Source organism: Palaemon carinicauda, chromosome 22 (assembly GCF_036898095.1).
Source record: "Palaemon carinicauda isolate YSFRI2023 chromosome 22, ASM3689809v2, whole genome shotgun sequence".
In the NCBI taxonomy this organism is placed as follows: Eukaryota; Metazoa; Arthropoda; class Malacostraca; order Decapoda; family Palaemonidae; genus Palaemon; species Palaemon carinicauda.
Genome location: NC_090746.1, coordinates 18,117,404 through 18,136,076, shown reverse-complemented (window position 1 = coordinate 18,136,076; position 18,673 = coordinate 18,117,404). Strand labels below are relative to the sequence as shown.

Genomic DNA, 18,673 nt, shown 5'->3' with positions numbered 1-18,673 from the left:
TTTTACAAGGAACCAATCCAGAGACCAGTACTTTTGGCATGAAAATGTGATAAAGATCACATGGACTCGGCATGAGCACCATGTGAGTGTTGTATGAGCACTGCATGACTGATTTAAAGGCTAGTCTTGTTAATATTTGTCCAGAAAATATTTGCTTGCAGACCAATACAATGCTCATAAAAGGATTTGCTCATATTCAGTTTCTCATCAACTGAGATACTACTGTACCTACATTTGTAAAAAAAATGCTAAAACAAGTGTATTCAAGTTTTAACTTTGCACACTTGTGAACTAGACCTGTTTGCAAGAAAGTAAGTTTAGCATTCCAGTTGTTGTGTATGGATGCTATCATTGCTTAACATCAAATATAAATGGCTAATAATGATGATACTAAACTACAAATATTTAAACAACAATCTGGTTGTGTCTAGACTAGAGACAGCATTAGTAAGCAGTCTTATGGCATGCCCCACTTTTTTTGCATGGCACCATTTTTCTCATTTTTGAGGTACAGTATTCTAATTTGATGATTAGTCAAGATATTTTGTGAAAGTGGCGGTGGAAATACTGTTGCCAAGATGTAAATCTAGAAAAGGTCAAAAGAAGAAGAAACCTAATTACTGAATGTCCATATATAATTGTGATGGGTTAAATTCTAGATAAACGGATTTTGAAGCAAAGCGAAAAATCTATTTTTGGGCGAGATGGCCATGTCGTCCTGATGGAAGCTTCCTATAGACAGCTTTCTAAGGGATATTTGGCTACAGTGATACTCCCAGAGAATTGACCATAGGTCTCCAGAATTCCAACTCCAGGCGCGAGTATCCTTAAAACTTTTCTTAAGGATATTGCATAATATCAGGGGACGTATATCTTGATACGACACATGACAATCTTCACCCCGAATAGCGTTTTCGCTTCGAGGGGGAAGTGGCGAAACTGAAGGGGAGCCGTTATCAAGGTTACCCTTCCTCCCCTACTATTACGAGGCTCCTAGATGGCGCTCATTCCTTGTAGCATTGAGCATAGTGCTACAGATATAGTATTTTCGGGAGGGATCTTTACCCAAGCCTTTTCTTAGAAAAGGAGGGTGGGTCCATCAGGACAACATGGCCCTCTCACCCAAAAATAGATTTTTTGCTTTGCTTCAAAATCCGTTTTTTGGGCTCAAGCCATGTCGTCCTGATGGAAGTTTACCAGAGAATTACTTGAAAAGTACTGTATCTGTGGATTTGTATAAGTGCCTCAACCTTGGGACAGTTTTTATATGGTCATCCAGACCATTGAGAAATATGACGTTACCGTTATACGTCATTACCACTAATCATGGAACAATGTTAGGGCTTCCTGCCCCCTGCAGGGAAGTGTCTTGCTAGACAGTAAAAAAAAAAAGGCTCAAGGTTTGTATATGTGTAGGAACAAATATAAGTATCAACTACAGTAGATCTATTTGTTTCTATGTATCAGTACAATAAGTTTTAATTAGGAAAATAAGTAAAAGAACTCTGGCTACGTTTTAATTTGCTACTTGCGGGGCGAAATAAGACGCAATTACACTCTTATTCATTTATTTAGGCGAAATGAGTAAATGGAATAACTTGCAATAAACATAGAGAATTATACATTCAACATATACAGTCAATGTTTTTCTACCTGAAAGGGAAGAAAAAGGTTAATTTTTTTTGTAAATGTTGGATACTATCAACACTGTGTACAACGTACACAAGGCACAAGTGTCATTTGTATAATTCTGCACATGAAAATTTTTACAGTCCTAGTGTCACCAGGGTGACACTCACATAAAAGGATATTGCACTAGAAGGTGTCAACATCTTTTCACCCGAATTGAGAGTCCCAATCAATTCACTGTTCGTCGCAGCACTAGACGACAGGTTTTACTACACTACCTGCCGCCACCACAAAGTTTGATTTCATGCACTTGCTTTGCAAAATGTTTGTAAAACACTCTAGATGACTTCCAGCCAGTGTATGAGCGAAACGCTCAAAGTCCATATACTGAAAAAAGTTCAATGAGGAAGCAATTTTTCTCGGATCATGACCAGCGGGTGTACTGTACTGTCAGGATCCGCTCTGCGAATGACGTAGGTGAGCTTCGCCCTCCCTGGGGTTTTTCCTTTGAAGAGCTGTTCTCCTCTGAAGTCTGAAGTTCTTCGAAAATAGACCTTTAGACATTCTACTGGACATAGACATCTTCCTCCAGAGGGCAGATTCTCCAGGGACCCCATCTTTTGGTGGGTAGTTCGTTCTTGGCGAGAAAGGTAGGATCAGGAAAGAGATTCAGTTCTCCCGCTTCTGTGAACTGAATATGGCCCTCGTCTCTTGATAGGGCTACTATTTCACTAACTCTAGCCCCTGAGGCTATAGCAAACAGAAAATCACTTTTTGGGTTAGATCCTTAAGAGAACAATCTTCATTGTTCAAGGTTGAAGCATAGTGTAAGACCTTGTCCAGAGACCATGAAATGGGCTTCGGAGGGGCTGCAGGTCTAAGTCTAGCGCATGCCTTCTGGATCTTGTTAAAGATTTCATTCGCCAGGTCCACCTGGAAGGCGTATAGAAGAGGTCTAGTCAAGGCTGACTTGCACGTAGTTATCGTGTTGGCAGCCAGGCCTTGTTCGTGAAGGTGGATGAAGAAGGACAGGCAGAAGTCTAGAGATTTCTTTCGGCCTTTTTGCTTTAACGAAAGCAACCCACTTTTTCCAAAACGATTCGTATTGTCTTCTGGTTGACTTTGACTTGTATTCTTCTAAGAAGTCTATACTGCCTTTTGAGATCCCAAATCTTTTCTTTACCGCTAAGGCGAGAAAATCATGATATGAAGGTTTTGGGTTCTCTGTGATGAAGCAAAGACAGTCGACTTCTGAACCAGTTGAGATAGAGCTGGGTTCGGTAGAGGGACCAGCCTCAGCTTCAGTTCCATCACCAGAGGGAACCAATTGCTCTTGGGTCACTTTGGGGGCCACTAGAGCTGCAGTTCCCTTGAAGGATCTCAGCTTGTTGAGGACCTTCAGAGGGAGATTGGTTGGACGGAACTGGTAAATCCGGGTCCACTTGTTCCAATCGAGGGGCATGGCGTCCATCGCCTCTGCCAGAGGGTCCTCGTATGGGGCTACATATCGAGGTAGTTTCTTGTTGTTACTCGTCGCGAAGAGGTCGATCTGCAGTTCAGGGACTTGTTCCAAGATGAAGGAGAATGAGTCTGCGTCTAGGGACCATTCTGACTCTATCGGCTTTAGCCTGGATAGAGCGACTGCTGTCACATTGCGGAACCCCTTGTAGGTGAACTGCTGATAAGTGCCATCTCTTCTTTTTTGCTAAACGAAAGATGGCTAACATCACATGGTTGATGTGGGGCGATCTCGAGCCTTGTTGGTTCAGACATCTCACTATCACTTCACTGTCCAAGACGAGCCTGATGTGGGCCGATCTGTGAGGGGATAGTTTCTTCAGCGTCAAGAGGACTGCCATGGCCTCCAGAATATTGATGTGAAAGGTCTTGAACAGGGATGACCAAGTCCCTTGGGCTTTCTTTTGATGGGAGTGACCTCCCCATCCTTCCGTCGAGGCATCCGTGTGGATGGTCACCGATGAGGGAGGTGGTTGCAAGGGCAAGGTCTTCGTTAGGCTCTTGACCTTCGACCACGGCTTGAGAAGTGATCGTAGTAACGTTGGTACCGGTCTTTGTAGATCTCTTCGAGCGTTTGATGCGTATCTTCTCCAGACTCCTGACGCATCTTTCAGCAGTGCTCTTAGCACTGGGTCTGTTACTGCTGCAAACTGGAGAGAGCTCAGTACTCTTTCCTTTTGGCGTCTTGAGATCCTGTCGGATTTCAGTAGTCTCTTGACAGACCCCGCGATCTCTCTCCTCTTCCTTGGAGGAATGGAGAGGCGGTGTGACTTCAAGTTCTAGTGGATTCCCAGCCATTGAAACTCTTGAGCTGGAGAGAGTCGAGACTTCTTGAAGTTGATCTTGAATCTTAGATGTTCCAAGAACTGGATCACTTTCTTGGATGCTTGCAGACAAGCAGTCTTGGATGCTGCCCACACCAGCCAGTCATCCAGGTACGCTGCTACCTGAACACTTTCTAGGCGTAGTTGTTGTACGACTGCGTCTGCAAGTTTCGTGAAGATCCTTGTGGCTATGTTTAGTCCGAAGGGCATGGCTCTGAAGACATAACTTTTCTTCTGTAACTTGAATCCTAGGTAGGAGGAGAGGGGGCGGCTGACTGGGAGGTGCCAGTAAGCATCTGCCAGGTCTATTGAGACTGTGTACGCCCCTTTGGGTAACAGGGTCCTTATGTGTTGAAGGGTTAACATCCTAAACTTGCTGTTCTTGATGAACTTGTTGAGTGGCGACAAGTCCAGAATGACTCTGAGTTTGTCCGAGTCCTTCTTGGGAACACAAAACAGCCTTCCCTGGAATTTGATGGACTTTGCTTTCCTTATAACCTTTTTGCTCAAGAGTTCTATGATATATTCTTCCAGTAAGGGGGTGGAGTGTTGGAAGAATTGAGGAAATGAAGGTGGAGACTTGATCCATTTCCATCCTAGTCCATTCTTGATTAGGCTGTGGGCCCAGAGATCGAAGGTCCAACGACCTCGAAAGTGTTGGAGCCTCCCTCCTACCTGCGGCATCTCATTGCTTAGGTTGTCCGGAGGGTTTGCCACCCTGATCGCGTCCTCCCCTGCCTCAGGAGGGGTGTCTTGAGGAGCCCCATCAGGAACTTCTTCCTTTCGGACAAAAGGTAGTGGTTTGCCTCTCAAACCCTGGGTTGAAAGCTGGTGACTGGGCAACCAGCTGTTGAGGTACCACTTGGAATGTGGTCTGTGGCTAAGCAACCACTTGGGGCACCGCGGTCATGGTGACTGTGGGATGTTGCTGGGCAGGCCGAGAGGGTAGTCTTGGCTTCTTTGACTTTCGTTTGGGTTGGGGACCCGCATCTGGGGAAGACTTCCTCTTTGAAGAGATGCCCGACTTCTGGAGAAGGTTCCTATTCTCCGTGGCGGTTTTGTCGACTACTTCTTTGACCGCTTCACTCGGGAAGAGGTCTTTACCCCAGATGTTGGAAGAAATCAGCTTCCTGGGTTCGTGTTTTACTGTTGCGGCAGAAAACACAAACTCTCTACAGGCTCTCCTAGCCTTTGTGAAGGCGTACAGGTCCTTCACTAAGGTGGCCTTATGCATTTTGGCCAGGACCGTGAGCATGTCTGGGGTGCTTTTGTGGCCTGTACACATCTCGATGCAGTTCTGTAGGGACAGGGAAGCGACAAGCCTCTCTCGTCTCTTGCTCCCTACGCAAGATTAAGTCTGACAGCTTAGGGAGATTCTCGCTGAACTGCCGTCCCACGATATCTGCATCTAGCTTCCCTACTGAGAAGGTTAGGTGGACCTCCTTCCATTTCTTCTCATCCATGGGCAGGGCTAACAACAGAGGCCTGCACTCCTCTAGTGCAGGGCATGGTTTGCCTGCCTCAACTGCCTTGGCAACGGACTGGAATGCCTTCGACGTAAAGGGGAAGGCTCTGGAAGCAGAAGCAAGAAAGGTAGGGTGTTTCGTGCTCAATGCAGACACTTTCGAGTTGGTATAACCCGCCTTCTTCAGGCTGCTCGACAAGAGAGCCTATGCCTTGTCGTGGTCAAAAATCATGACCTCCTTCGGTTCCGTCTCCTCTTTTGACGCTGGCTCATGCTTCAGTCGAAGGAAGCAGTCAGAGTAAGCGTTCAAGCTCGGCCAGAACTGAATGTCTTCTAGGGGGACGGATCCCATCTTCTCTGAGATGTAGAGTTTGCCGTTGGTAATCGGTATATACTCCACACACCTCCAGGGTTTGGTCTCGGAGCAAGATGGCAGGTCCTGAACTCTGGTTAGCTAGTAATACCCTCGGGAGGCGGTGGTCCGTGACACTTCACGGAGCTCTCTTGCGAGTTTCGCTTCCCTTGCTTCACTCTCTTTGCGAAGATTCTCCATTAGTGTAGTGATATGAGCCAAAACTGCCTGGCCCATGGCATCCAATGGAGGGGTAGGAACTGAAGATGTAGATGGTGTCGGCTCTAGTGCCGGCACGGGTGGAAGGTACTCCTCCACTTCCGACGACTCGACCTCTTCTCCTCCGGGAGGTAGAGTAGACTCTTCCTCGGGATCGTCCCTAAGGAGATCCTTCTCCGAGTCCGTAGACACTTCAGATGTCCTTTCCTCCTGGTGGATGTCCATGCCTTGCATCGCCTCACTGACGTCCGCCTCAATTGCAATCTGGACGCAGGGAGGTCCGGGTCATGTCTGGGGCATGACAGCTTCACTACCCGCTTTGGGGAACAGCAAGCTATGCATCCTATCGTTGGGAAGGTACGGTCCCGGAGAGTTCTTCTGGAACCCTCGTACCCATTTGCGCAGCTTTTCTCATGCTGCATTCCTCGACTCCACTGACTTGGGGTCGTTGAAACCTTCAACCACCATGGCCGAGCAGATGTTGCAGTCCTGGGGGTCCCAGTACCGCAAGGTTTCAGTGGTAATGGCGCAGGCGGCATGAGTCCTGCACATAGTGTGACCACAAAAGTTCCTACTCTTGTGGTTTCAGTATATCACCTCGCACTTCATTTTGGGCTCCTCCTGTAAAGAAAGGAAATATAAATGAGTATGCGGTTATTTATCACACTTGATAAACAGGTTACATGCAATAAATGTATTGGTATCTTAACCATTATAGCTTAGGATAGTATGCTAGAAAGAAAATAGGAAAGACACATACTTGTGTCTCCTATCCAGCCAATTGCTGTGACCTCCCCCAATATTAATGTAAGAATTTCCTTATTAAGGGAAACTCAAGAGAGAAGGGTTCTAGCCTCAAGGGATAGAATTAGTGTATACTAACACTAACCCTTCCATAAGGTATTAATATTGTGGGGTAAGTATAAACGGATGACTTTATGAGTGTATTGAAGGAATACTTCACTTCAATATAAAATTGGTCTCAACAATAGACTGTGAAAGGACACACAGGGTATGTTGGAAATATAGTTTTCTGTCTGCAGTATATACTATACTGCAAATATACTGGCTACTGTATAATCATATATACTGTAGTTCAGCCGGTATGTTGCCGGCTAGGCTAGCACCTGGCGGCACCGGTCCAGCCGGCTGGGTTAGTACCTGGCGGAACTAGCCGACAGAAAGCATGGAGTGAAGGGCTGCCTTATTAATGTAGTTTTTTGTACAACAAATAAGGAGGGAGTAGATATATTATTTCTACTGCCTTCCTCCAGAATGAGGGTTCAAATGGAAGGGGAGAATGAATCATTCAAGCTTCCATCCAGCCACAAGATCTGTTGCCGGTCGCTGCCGGTTTCAGGGATGTGGATGGCAGTCCAAGGGAGGGCTGAAGAACACTCAAAGACAAAAACGGTCTCCCACCGGCAGCCGTCACAGCCGGCAACACCTTTCCCGGAGCCTTGCATCGGTAGATCAAGCCGCCTATGTAGGAGCTCGGCCGGCACCACGATCTACCCGGCAAGCGGGGAGATTGTAGGACGACGGCCACCGATACGCGATGGCTAGGCTTTCGCTAAAGGACAGAGAGGGGCAGGGAAAGGGTCTTATATGTTGTGTTAGGAGAAGGCGGCAGGATTGCCGCCATTTCCAAACAAGGGTGAAACTTCGTTTCAATATCGGCACCATCTTAGGCGGCAGAAGAATATCTATTCTTCAGCCTAGGGTCTGCCGAAACAAGACTTGTCTTCTAAACTGCAGGGGAGAAGGTGGCGGCATTATACTACCACTTCAGGTGCGGCCTAGGGAAGCTAAGCTTCCTATGCCGACAACTGTAAGCCAGCAGGGGAGTGACTACTCACCCAGCAGCCAAGCCGTCGGCATAAAGACTGAATCCTCTGAGTTACTGTCGAAAACCCAAGCCGAGATACTCACCGGCAAGGGAGGGAGACAGAAAACACTAGCTTAGTCAAGCCGGAGTGTACTACTCTATGGCAAGACCAAGATAGGGTTGTCGCCTATGGCGGCACTCTGAGGGAAGGAGAGATTACCCTTAAATCTCCGAAGGAGACGAGTATAGAGTTATTTAAATAATTCTAGGAGATATACTATCTCCTGTTGAATTGATAAAAAGATAGAGGGTAAACGGGGATAATGTATGAAAGTAGACTAAAGCGCATAGGCTAGGTTAGCCTAGCGCAGGGCGAGATTTCGGCTACACATCACAGAGACTCTAACGTATACGATCGACACATTTAGGAAGAGGAAAATTGTATGCATGATCATATCTTCACTAGTATAATTTTGCCTAAATAGCTATAATTCATTGAAGCTAAATATTTACTGGGAATGTCATTCTGCTGACTAAATAAAACATGCATGACAAACGACAGCGCCCAAAATGGCGCCTCCGGTGACCGGCCACGCTCCATAAAACTCATAAAATTATACTAATTTCATTGTGATGCAGGAGCTAAAAATTATACACTGTAAAGATTAAATACTCAACTTTCCAGAGGCAGAAGATGCTGGAGAATGCATGATAAATCCTCAAAATAAATGATCTAGAACGCTAGATGAACAGGGAGAACACCGTGCGAAATCGCTACCAAAATAGGAATGAGCGCCATCTAGGAGCCTCGTAATAGTAGGGGAGAAGGGTAACCTTGATAACGGCTCCCCTTCAGTTTCGCCACTCTTCCCCCTCGAAGCGAAAACGCTATTCGGGGTGAAGATTGCCATGTGTCGTATCAAGATATACGTCCCCTGATATTATGCAATATCCTTAAGAAAAATTTTAAGGATACTCGTGCCAGGAATTGGAATTCTGGAGACCTATGGTCAATTCTCTGGGAGTATCACTGTAGCCAAATATCCCTTAGAAAGCTGTCTATAGGAAGCTTCCATCAGGATGACATGGCTTGAGCCCAAAAATGTCTGCTATTCTGGCTAGTAATATATTTTCTATTGAAATGCCTGTTTTAGTTTTGTGAGATCGTATATTAGGGAAATATTGCTTATTCTTGATATAAAAACACAGACAGTTATACAATGCTTCGAAAACAAGTGTATCGACTTACTTGCATTCATAGAATATTTGCCTTTTTCATATTATTTTGAGTTGTGATCAAAGTCAGATGCCAGCTAACATGAAAACTTTTGCAATAGCTCAACTTTAAGCATTTTGTCAGTCTATTGACATATGCTTTCATTTGCTTGTTTCTACTATTACTAGGATGATCAATGTATGTAATAAGTTGGAGTGGAAAATTATTACAGTACAAGTACATTTACATGTATTTGGAGAGAAAGACAATAAAGGCATTGGGTTGCAAGCAGTTTTCTTATATTTATTTCAGAAATTTGTAATTTTGCTTCAGTATAGTGAATGAGGTTTCTCTTGGTAGTGCAGTACACTGCAGAACTAGATGTATGTTATATGCATTTGATGATACTAAGCTTGTGTTGAAATTTGTAAGTTGTTTTAATGTGTAAAATTAGTACTTGAAGATCACAAATTAATCTTTCAGGTACAGCACTTGAATGATTGATATACAGTATATTGGGGGAAAAACCTGTTATTGCTTCTTTTTAGTGATAAAAAATGTCAAGCTAAAACAGTGCACGATTACTCTTGTAAAATTTCTCTCTCTGTAGGTTTGTGGAATAAATTTTCAACTTCATGATTATCCTTCTACAAAATATTCTTTAACATTTTAGATCTTTACAGTATATCATACTTGGGATATGTCTTGAGGGGTAAAATTTAAATTGTCATTAGTGTAATGAAGCTTGTTCCATAGCCTAATGAATGCACTGGTCAAGTTATATCAGCTATTTAGTCACTTAAGTTTATTCATTAGGCATAATAAAATAATGATAGCCCAATTGAACTGGGTTTATGTCAATGGTTCATGCAATGTAAAAAAGAAAACTTGATTTTATACAGGGTTCCCTAAGTCGTGCCCTAGGACTCCGGGTTCGCGAGGAAATTAATGCTGCTGGTAATGGTGGAGAATCCTCGTCCTCTGGAGGACAGTCCCCTGCTGTATCTTCTAGAGCTCATCCTCATCATCCTCCACAAGCCCGCCCCCGATCATCTGTTATGCCCTCTGGTGTTTATGTGCATCACGAAACTCATCGGCGTGTAAAAAGCATCGGTGATATAGAGACTATAACAGTGACGCCCGTTTAGCAATACTCCCTTCAGCGACGCAGAGAGTTGTTCGCTGAGAGGGGTGTTGGTGTATGTAACTTTCTGTGTTCTCCTGTATTTAATGTGTTCCATTAAAACACAACTAGAGAAACTCAGTAGGTGGTTAGACCTCAGATGCAGTATATAATACTCTCATCAGGTGAATTATATTTTGTGGAAATCAGTAGAATGTGCCTCTCAGTACTGTTTGCTGAAATGATAATGGTAGTTCAACTGTCTAGTGAAATCCCCTGGTGAAATGCAAGAAAATGCTGGCTTAGTCTACTGTCCCTACAGAATCCTATTGGAAACACAGATTTGTATCTTAAAAGTTTGATACTAGTCTAGTACAACAAAACTAGCAGCCATGGGACCACAAGTTATATGCCTTCCCTGTTGGGTGAATCTCAGGCTGGTATTTTCTTTTTGTGTGTAATTAACTTTCCAAACCTGGTCCTTCACTTATGAACAGCAGTAGACTGTACAGAAAAATGCCTATGCTTAGTGAGACTAAAGAGTGAACTGTGTCTTGTGTATAGATCCTGTACATGTTATCATCAGGGTATAATTTATAAAGTTTCATCTGCTCAATAAGGTTAACTGCCAAACATACAAAGCATGAGGGGGAGGTGAGTTATGGCTTGGTTTAAAGCCAAAGTACTTGTGTTTAGAGGTACATGGTCTTTCAGGCAGCTGCATTGGTCTTGTCTGTTGAATTCTCAGTTGTCTCTAGACAGGGCTAATAATGATTGGAGAGGAAGCATGATCTCAAAGTTTCAAGAAATGTTTGAGAGTTTGAGGCTCCAGTATGTACAGATTATGTAACTTTTGTACTTAAACTATACAGTGTGTGTGTGTACGTAATGCATTGAAGGTCATGAATTTATGCAGTTCTGTCTCTCTTGGTTGTCATGTGTTTGAACTCTTAAGTCAGCTGATACATATGATGTTTAACCATAACTTTTTTTTTTAACTTTTTTCCTATATTTCCATATTTTCTATTTTTGCTTTGGAGTAGGCTCTTAGGAAAACAATGCTGATAAGCACAATAATATTGCAAAAGTATTTTTACAATAGTTTATATTTATTGGTATTGATTATACTCCTAAAAATTGCATAGATATCAAGTGTGGTTTTTTTTTATTATGATACTTCTATTGTGAATATTACTAGTCAGACTTGTGAATTTATAAATTGACTGTGGAATTGTATTTTTCCTGTGTGTGGCCTTCTCAGCACTTACTTTACCCTATCTGTTGGAAATGGTAAAATACTCTTTTGAAGAATTCTCTTTAATTGAATAAATTATTTTTCCTATCAACAATTTTCAGAATTGGTTATTTTTGCTTTCTAATGTTCATAATGTGAATGTTAATTATTTTTCAGTGCTCAATATAACTTTGATCATGTTGATTGCTTTTGGGTGATGATAGATATCAAGGTTGTTAATTACATTACAAGAGTTCTGAAAATAGCAAACTGAAGATGTGTAAATAATCTGCTGTAATTACTGTAAATTACTGTACTTGTAAAGGGAACTATTTTCACTCTTAATTTGTTTTTAATGCAGTATATGAATATTTGATGTGGATATTACCAAAGAAATGTACTGTACACAATAAGTTTGATGTTGGTAATATACTTGTAAATTCTGATGGGGGCCACATGCTGCCACTGACTTTGTAAACTTTGCATTTCTGTTGGATGCAGCCACTGCAACTTACCCACAACAGGAATGGGCTTCAGTATGAAATACATTTGTATTGAATATTTTAGTCTTTAATGAAAAGTAATATATTGTTCAAAAACTGTTTCCTAAACATTTTTGCTTTTGAACGTAAATGTAAATGTTTGAGCTAGCATTGTATACATGGATACTCTGCTGTAAACTTCTGAATTTATGAGTACAGCATTTCTTAGACTAGATGAGAGCATTATATTGGCTTTTGATGCTTATGTATGAATTCAATGAGATGTTATATGGTTGAAAGAGTAAAAAAAAAAAAAGCTTATGTCAAATAGTTTTAACTTGATATATTTCTAAAGGGACTCCGTTTTGCACTTTTTGCAGTCAGATGTAATAATGTACTGTTTGTATATGATTTTGAATATTTAAAAAGGATGTATGCAGTATATAATATGCTAGCAAGTTTTTTTCTCAGTGTACCAAACTGTGACAATGTAATTTGAACAAAAAGTCACATGATGTATATGAGTGAGATCAGAGTTGTCATCCAAGGCAAGTGCATTGTATTTTTATATCATTGTAATGTGTAATGATATGTCATTGTATATAAACAGCCATGTAACATGAGTGTTGGCTCTGCCGTCATGACCAATAATTCTGTAAACTTATGATTCAATGGAAGTATTTGTGTTGGCTATTGTCTGAGCAAAGGTTGTAATTTTATTTGCAATTCAGTATTTCATTAACTTTTCTCTATATGTTTTCTTCATTCTATATTACAAGAAACAGTACACATTCTACAGTACAGTACAGTAATATAAAAATAATTGTGGTGCCTGATATGAGTGTCAAATTTGTTAGTTCTTTTGATACACTTATCTTTAATTTACATTTTGTGGAAACTTTAATAGTTTTAATTCTTTAAAGAAAAGAATGGAAGATAATTTATGAAAAAGGAAAGCTCTTGATATTTCACAAGGGAGCCCTGGAGTTTTAAGCATGCATCATGATAATACATGTTATGCATTCTAAATACAGTATCAGGGTTTATAATATAGTTACTGAGGTTACATTGTAAACATTTTGGGAAAGGAATTACAGTTGCATTTGTCAAGACAAACTAACACCATTTATTACTATTGATAATAGATTGAATTGAATTTACTCAAACTGAAATTTAACATTTCTTACAATGTTCTAATTGAAATGAAATGTCATTGCCTGATGTTTAACTTAACTTCTTACTGACTATATCTGTTCTTGAAAAAAAAAAATTGCAGTCAAGATTGAAAATTCAAAATTATGAGTTTACCAAATGTATATTGCATGGTCATCAACGTATAGGTCACTGGCGTGCCAACTTGTTTGACATTCCACTTTGTTTCTTATTTGGAAACAATAAAAGATTAGTTCAATTTTGTTTTATTAAAATTTGCCACAAAAGTCAACATTGATGACCCCATAAATAATAACCGTTCATCATGTACTCAATCCTGAAATGTTGGGTAATTAGTATGCATTTCTGTTAACACATTGGTGATTTTTAAATCTCAATGTTTCATACACAATATGAACTGTGGTCCTTGATGGCTAACCAAATGCAAAGTGAGCTCATTATTATTGGGTTCAGATGAGTTTTTAAAACAATTTGCAGATTAGTATATACAGTAGTACAAATTTGGAAGTAATTTGAATTTTTCCTAATGATACAAACCTGTAGTTATTTATAGGGGTATTACTTTTGGCAAAGCTGAAAGATGAACCATTAGACATTTAGTGAGGGTTAACCACCCATACCTCTAGTTAGTTGGGGGTGGGGGGGTAGTAACTAACCCTCTCACTCGCACACCTATGACTGTACTTCACTTTGCTTGGAGGTAGGATTTCAAGGGGAACTAGGATGGCGGGCAAATCTGTATAATAGCTATAGGTTGGTATCATTAGGAAAAATACAAATTACTTCCAAATTTGTCATTTGTTCCATAACTGGAATACAAACTTGCACTATCTATAGGGGCTGACTCACGCATTAGGAGGGTGGATGTACCTGAAAATCTGGTTGTTCCGTTAACCGAAATACAAACCACGCTATTTACATAGGGTTTACTTTCGGCGTAGCTAAAATTGACGAGCCATTAGATTTTTAACGAGGGTTTACTACCCCCGCGCTAGTTAGCAGGGGTAGGGGAGGGGTAGCTTGCTACCCCTCCCCCCTCACACACCGGTGAAATGTCTCACTTCACTTTTGGCTCGGACGATGTACAGACGTGTCTGTCTCTCGGCCTCGCTTGGCAGCCATTTTATGTTTTGTCTTTACTTAATCACTTACTTTTCTTATATTCTATATATATGTAAACATATTTTCATGTTTATATATATATTTGAGTATAGAAATCAGTAAGTTTCCTTTTCAGAGTTCGTGCTTTTGTGCGTGTACGATATCTCCGTGGAGCCCGCCGGCAGTTAGGCCAGCATGGTGTAATTTCATGGGTCGCGATCGAGTTTGACTACGGTCTCTCTCTCTCTCTCTCTCTTGAGGTCGTTCACCCTTTACTACGTTCTGGGTAGCTTCCTTCCCGTGTCGGGTGGAGTTGCTACGCCGTACATTTTATCTCAATTATTTTTATGAATCTAATTGTTTTTGTTAACTTTTCAGCTTTTTGTAGAACGCCTCCTTCGGGATTTTTTCGTTCTTACTTTAGTGAACATTCTTATTTGAATTACATAATTATAATTGTTATAATTCTGTGTTTGTTACAGCTCTCCGCCCTTCCGCCGTGTGTGTAAGTGGGGTTGAGGGGACATGCCTGTTGTGTAATTCTTGTGTTCTTTTCCCTCGGGATTCCTCTTCGGAGTCTTCCCGGGGGAATGAATGTTAACTAATTACTTTTTTTTTTTAACGATCTAGTTTTTCGTTTGCATAATGTGACAACGAAGCGTGCTGTCTTGTTGGGGTCTGGGGAGTCTGCTGTTGCTGTCTCCCCTATAGGACTTCGTCAGGGGTGTGTCTCCTTCTCCTGGAAGTGCTCCCGTGACGTCTGACAGCTCTTCAGTTCATCTTAGAACTCTCAGGAGGTTCGCCTCCTTGGGTGGGTAACTTCCCTTCCGAGGGAAGGTTCCCTGTCCAGGTTTGAGTTTTTCCCTTCGGGGGCAACTTCTCTTGTCTTAATTTTGTTCCTGATCCTTCGGCGGTTATGCTCTTGGTGCTGAGCGACCGCTTTTGTAACCTTGCTCAAGGGGCTGAGCGGTTGCAAGCTCGGACCATGGATTCGTGCGACTATGGTCTTGGTGCTGAGCGGTCGCACCTGCAGCTACGCTCACGGGGCTGAGCAGCTGCAGGAGCCCCTCTTCGGAGGATTGCTCCTTTTAGGTCACTTGCTGACCCTTTGGCCCTACGGGCCCCCCTCTTCAGTCTCTTCTACGAAATGTTCCTCTCTCGTTCGCGAGGGAGGACACTCATAGAGACTCCTCTTCGGAGGACTCCTTCTGCTGTTGTTGCTGTTGTTGCTGAAGGCTCAGTCCCCTTCGGGGGGTAGCTGAGCCCTACGGTCTCTCCTGCGAGTGCTTCTCCCCCGGGGGGGGGAGTTCACCACAGAGACTCCTCTTTGGAGTACTCCTCCTGCTGTTGTTGCTGAGGGCTCAGTTCCCTTCGGGGACAGCTGATGCCAACGGTCTCTCCTGCCAGTGACTCTTCCCCTCGGGGGAGTTCACGATCAGAGACTCCTCGTCGGAGGGTGTTGCGCCTGTCCGAGGTCGTCTTCATCTTCATTCGACGTTCTCCGCAGAGGACCCTCCTCGACGAGTACCGACCGTTGCAGCTGCTCAACTCCTGCCAGACCTTCTAGTCTTCATCTCCGTTCCTGGACGCAGATGCGCAGTGGGCGCCAACGCACCCTGTTTACAACGGGCACCGGTCCATTTGGGGCTAAGGGGCTTATTCCACAGTGTGGGCAAGTCCCTTAAGTGCCAGGTTTTACCTGCGCGCCTACGATCGCTCTAGCGCTCGCCTGCTGTGGTCCATGATCTCCGGTAGTTGAGTCTCGCCGTAGATCTTCCTGCGCGGCAGCGCTCACCTGTGCTTCTGACCTTCTGTGCGCCAACTCTCTTCAGCTCGCCAGTGCACATCTGCGCGCCCTTTCCTGCTACGCGCCATGGGCGCCAACGGTTTCCTGAACGCCCACGATCGCCTGCTTGCCAGGGCGCATCGGCGCTCCCCTTCCTGATGCACCTGCGCGCCTCCTGATGTGCGCAAATGCGCGCCCACGATTTCCGGATCTGGGCGCAGGCAAGGAGATTGTTCCTTCTCAGTTTGCCAGCGCTCAGATTTGCGCTCTTTCCTGACATGCGCGATGCGCGCCAACGTTCGCCCTCACGCCCACGATCTACCAGATCTGGGCGCAGGCAAGAAGTTTTCCTGCGCCTCCTCGCCGACGATCTTCTCTAGTCTCTTACGCGCCAGCGATCTCCTACGCGCCCGCGCGATTCTTCGCCTGCGCGCAAGCGTTTTTTTAACGCGCCACCGCTCGCCAACGCGCCATCGCTTGCCAACGAGCCTTCACCCGCCTACGGGCCATCGCTCGCCAAGACGCGCCATCCCTTGTCAGTGCTCCATCGCCCGCCTACGCGCCATCGGTCTCCCGGCCGCCTGCGCTCATCCGCGCGGCCACGCGCCCGCGTACCCATGTTCGCCCGCGCGCGAACCAACGGTTATCCATCGCGCGAGCGCGGTTCCCGCCAGTGAGCCATCGCTCGCCAACGCGCCATCGGATTCCGACCGCCAGCGCTCGCCCTTCCAACCGCGCTCGCCCCCACCTGCGCTCCCTCGCGCACTTTCGACCGCGCTCTCGCGCCCATGCGCCCAAGCGCCTGCGCGCCTGCGCGCCCGCGCACTGACACACCCACGTTCCAAAGATGTACCATTGCGCGAGCGCCAGGCCGATTTCGACCGCGATTCCCGTCGGGTTTCACAACACGGGCAACCTGGAGAGTCTTCTGGAGCGCGTACTTCCAGACAACGATCTTCACCCCGTAAACGCAGAGCATGGCACGTGCAAGAGCAGGAAGAATCTTCAGGGAGGTTTGAGCAACATTCTTCTCCTTTTTAGAACCTGGTTTAGCCCTTCCTCTCCACCATTCAGTGGAAGGGGCTTACCAGGGAGTTTTCTTTCAAGAAATTCTCCGCCCGGCAGGGGGTGACTGGTCTTGCCCTTCCTCTTCACCATTCCGTGGAAGGGGCTTACCATTTCCCTCTCCGATTGCGACCCGAGGATTTGTACAAGGAAGCTCCAGGAATATCATGGGAACTTTCCTTTTCTCGGGCACAAACACCATTGCGTTCCGTCGCCAAGTTTTGAACTTACGGACAAACTCGATGTTGAAGCATCTAGATGCAGTGACCGAGGGTTTCCTCGGAAGCCCCATCCGTGAATGTCGGCAAACTCAGACACTCTTCCATCCTTGGGAAGAGCTTGTTTGAGCCCAAGGACGGGGAAATGCACAGCTGGTGTGTGGAGGAAGTCGAATCTCGATTCACTCCTCCAAAAGGCGCTTACTTCCAGACCCTTTAAGCCTCCGACGCCTCATCATACAGCCTCGTCAGCCTAGGTCATCGGAACTGGCTCCGGCAGCTACGACAAGGTGTACAATAGCAGCCCCCTCCTGTCAGGGACAGGTAGGACGGGAAGTCCATAATCCTAGAGGGAGCGGCCGAGTTCGCAAACTCTAGGATTGGCAACCCCCCTGCAGGTTTCCCACTGGGGGGATGCCTAAGGTTACTCTTTCAGATAGCAGCATCCCGGTGCCGATTCCTGCATGATCTCCGTGATCAGCCAAGGATATCGCGCCTCGCTCTTAACATCTCTACCTCCACTGACAACGAATCCAGTGTCGCTGAGCTTCTATGCCATGGGATCGGCAAGGGGTTAGCCCTTCGGGCAGAAGGGGCCATGCTCTAGAAGGATGCCCTCCAAAGGGTCGTCAACGGCTTCCCCCCCCGGCTTCTTCAGTCGATCCTTTCTTGTAAGGAAAGCATCTGAGACGGGAGTCCCGTCATAGACCACTCAGCTCTGATCAAGTTTGTCGAACAAACTTCGTTTAGCGTGGAACAGCAGAATCGATCAGACTTGTAGCGAGACCACAAGACTCCATATGCCCTGGATCGGAAGGACGGGTACTTCCAGGTCCCATTCCATCCGTCTTCTAGGAAGCCAGTCGTCGAGGTAGGCTATCACTTTGACGCCCTGAAGGCGTAGCTGGTGGACGATTGTGTCTACTAGCTTGGTGAAGATTCTCGGAGCCCGAAGGGCATGGCTCTGAAGGCGTAGCTTCTTCTTTGGAGCCGGAATCCTAGGTAGGAGGAAGCATGGTGGTTCATTGGGATGTGCCAGTAGGCGTCCGCCAGGTCTATTGAGACCGTGTAGGCCTTGTGAGGCAGTAGGGCTCTTATTTGTTGAAGAGTCAGCATCTTGAATTTGTTGTTCGCAGAACTTGAGGGGGGACAAGTCGAGAATGACTCTGAGCTTGTCCGAGTCCTTCTTGGGAACACAAAATACAGTAGTCTTCCTTGGAACCTGGTGGACTTTACCCTCTTGATCACCTTCTCGTTCAAGAGTTCTAGGACATATTCTTCCAAGATGGGGGTTGATGGCTGGAAGAATTGGTTGAAGGTTGGAAGTGGTTGCGTCCAGCTCCAACCTAGTCCCTTCTTGATGATGCTGTGTACTCAAGGATCGAAGGTCCAACGATCCTGAAAATGGCGGAGTCTTCCTCCCACCGGAAGCACTTCATT

General features: G+C 44.8%; 1 protein-coding gene across 1 annotated transcript in view; it reads left to right on the top strand.

Moving 5' to 3' along the window:
• Positions 1–13,301, top strand: part of Liprin-gamma (liprin protein kazrin) — a 162,220-nt gene extending 148,919 nt beyond the window's left edge. Inside the window, 1 exon segment of the mRNA XM_068346008.1 lies at positions 9,954–13,301. Within this exon segment, the coding sequence (XP_068202109.1) occupies positions 9,954–10,199 (246 nt within the window). The 3' untranslated portion in view covers positions 10,200–13,301.
• Positions 13,302–18,673: the final 5,372 nt, after the last annotated feature.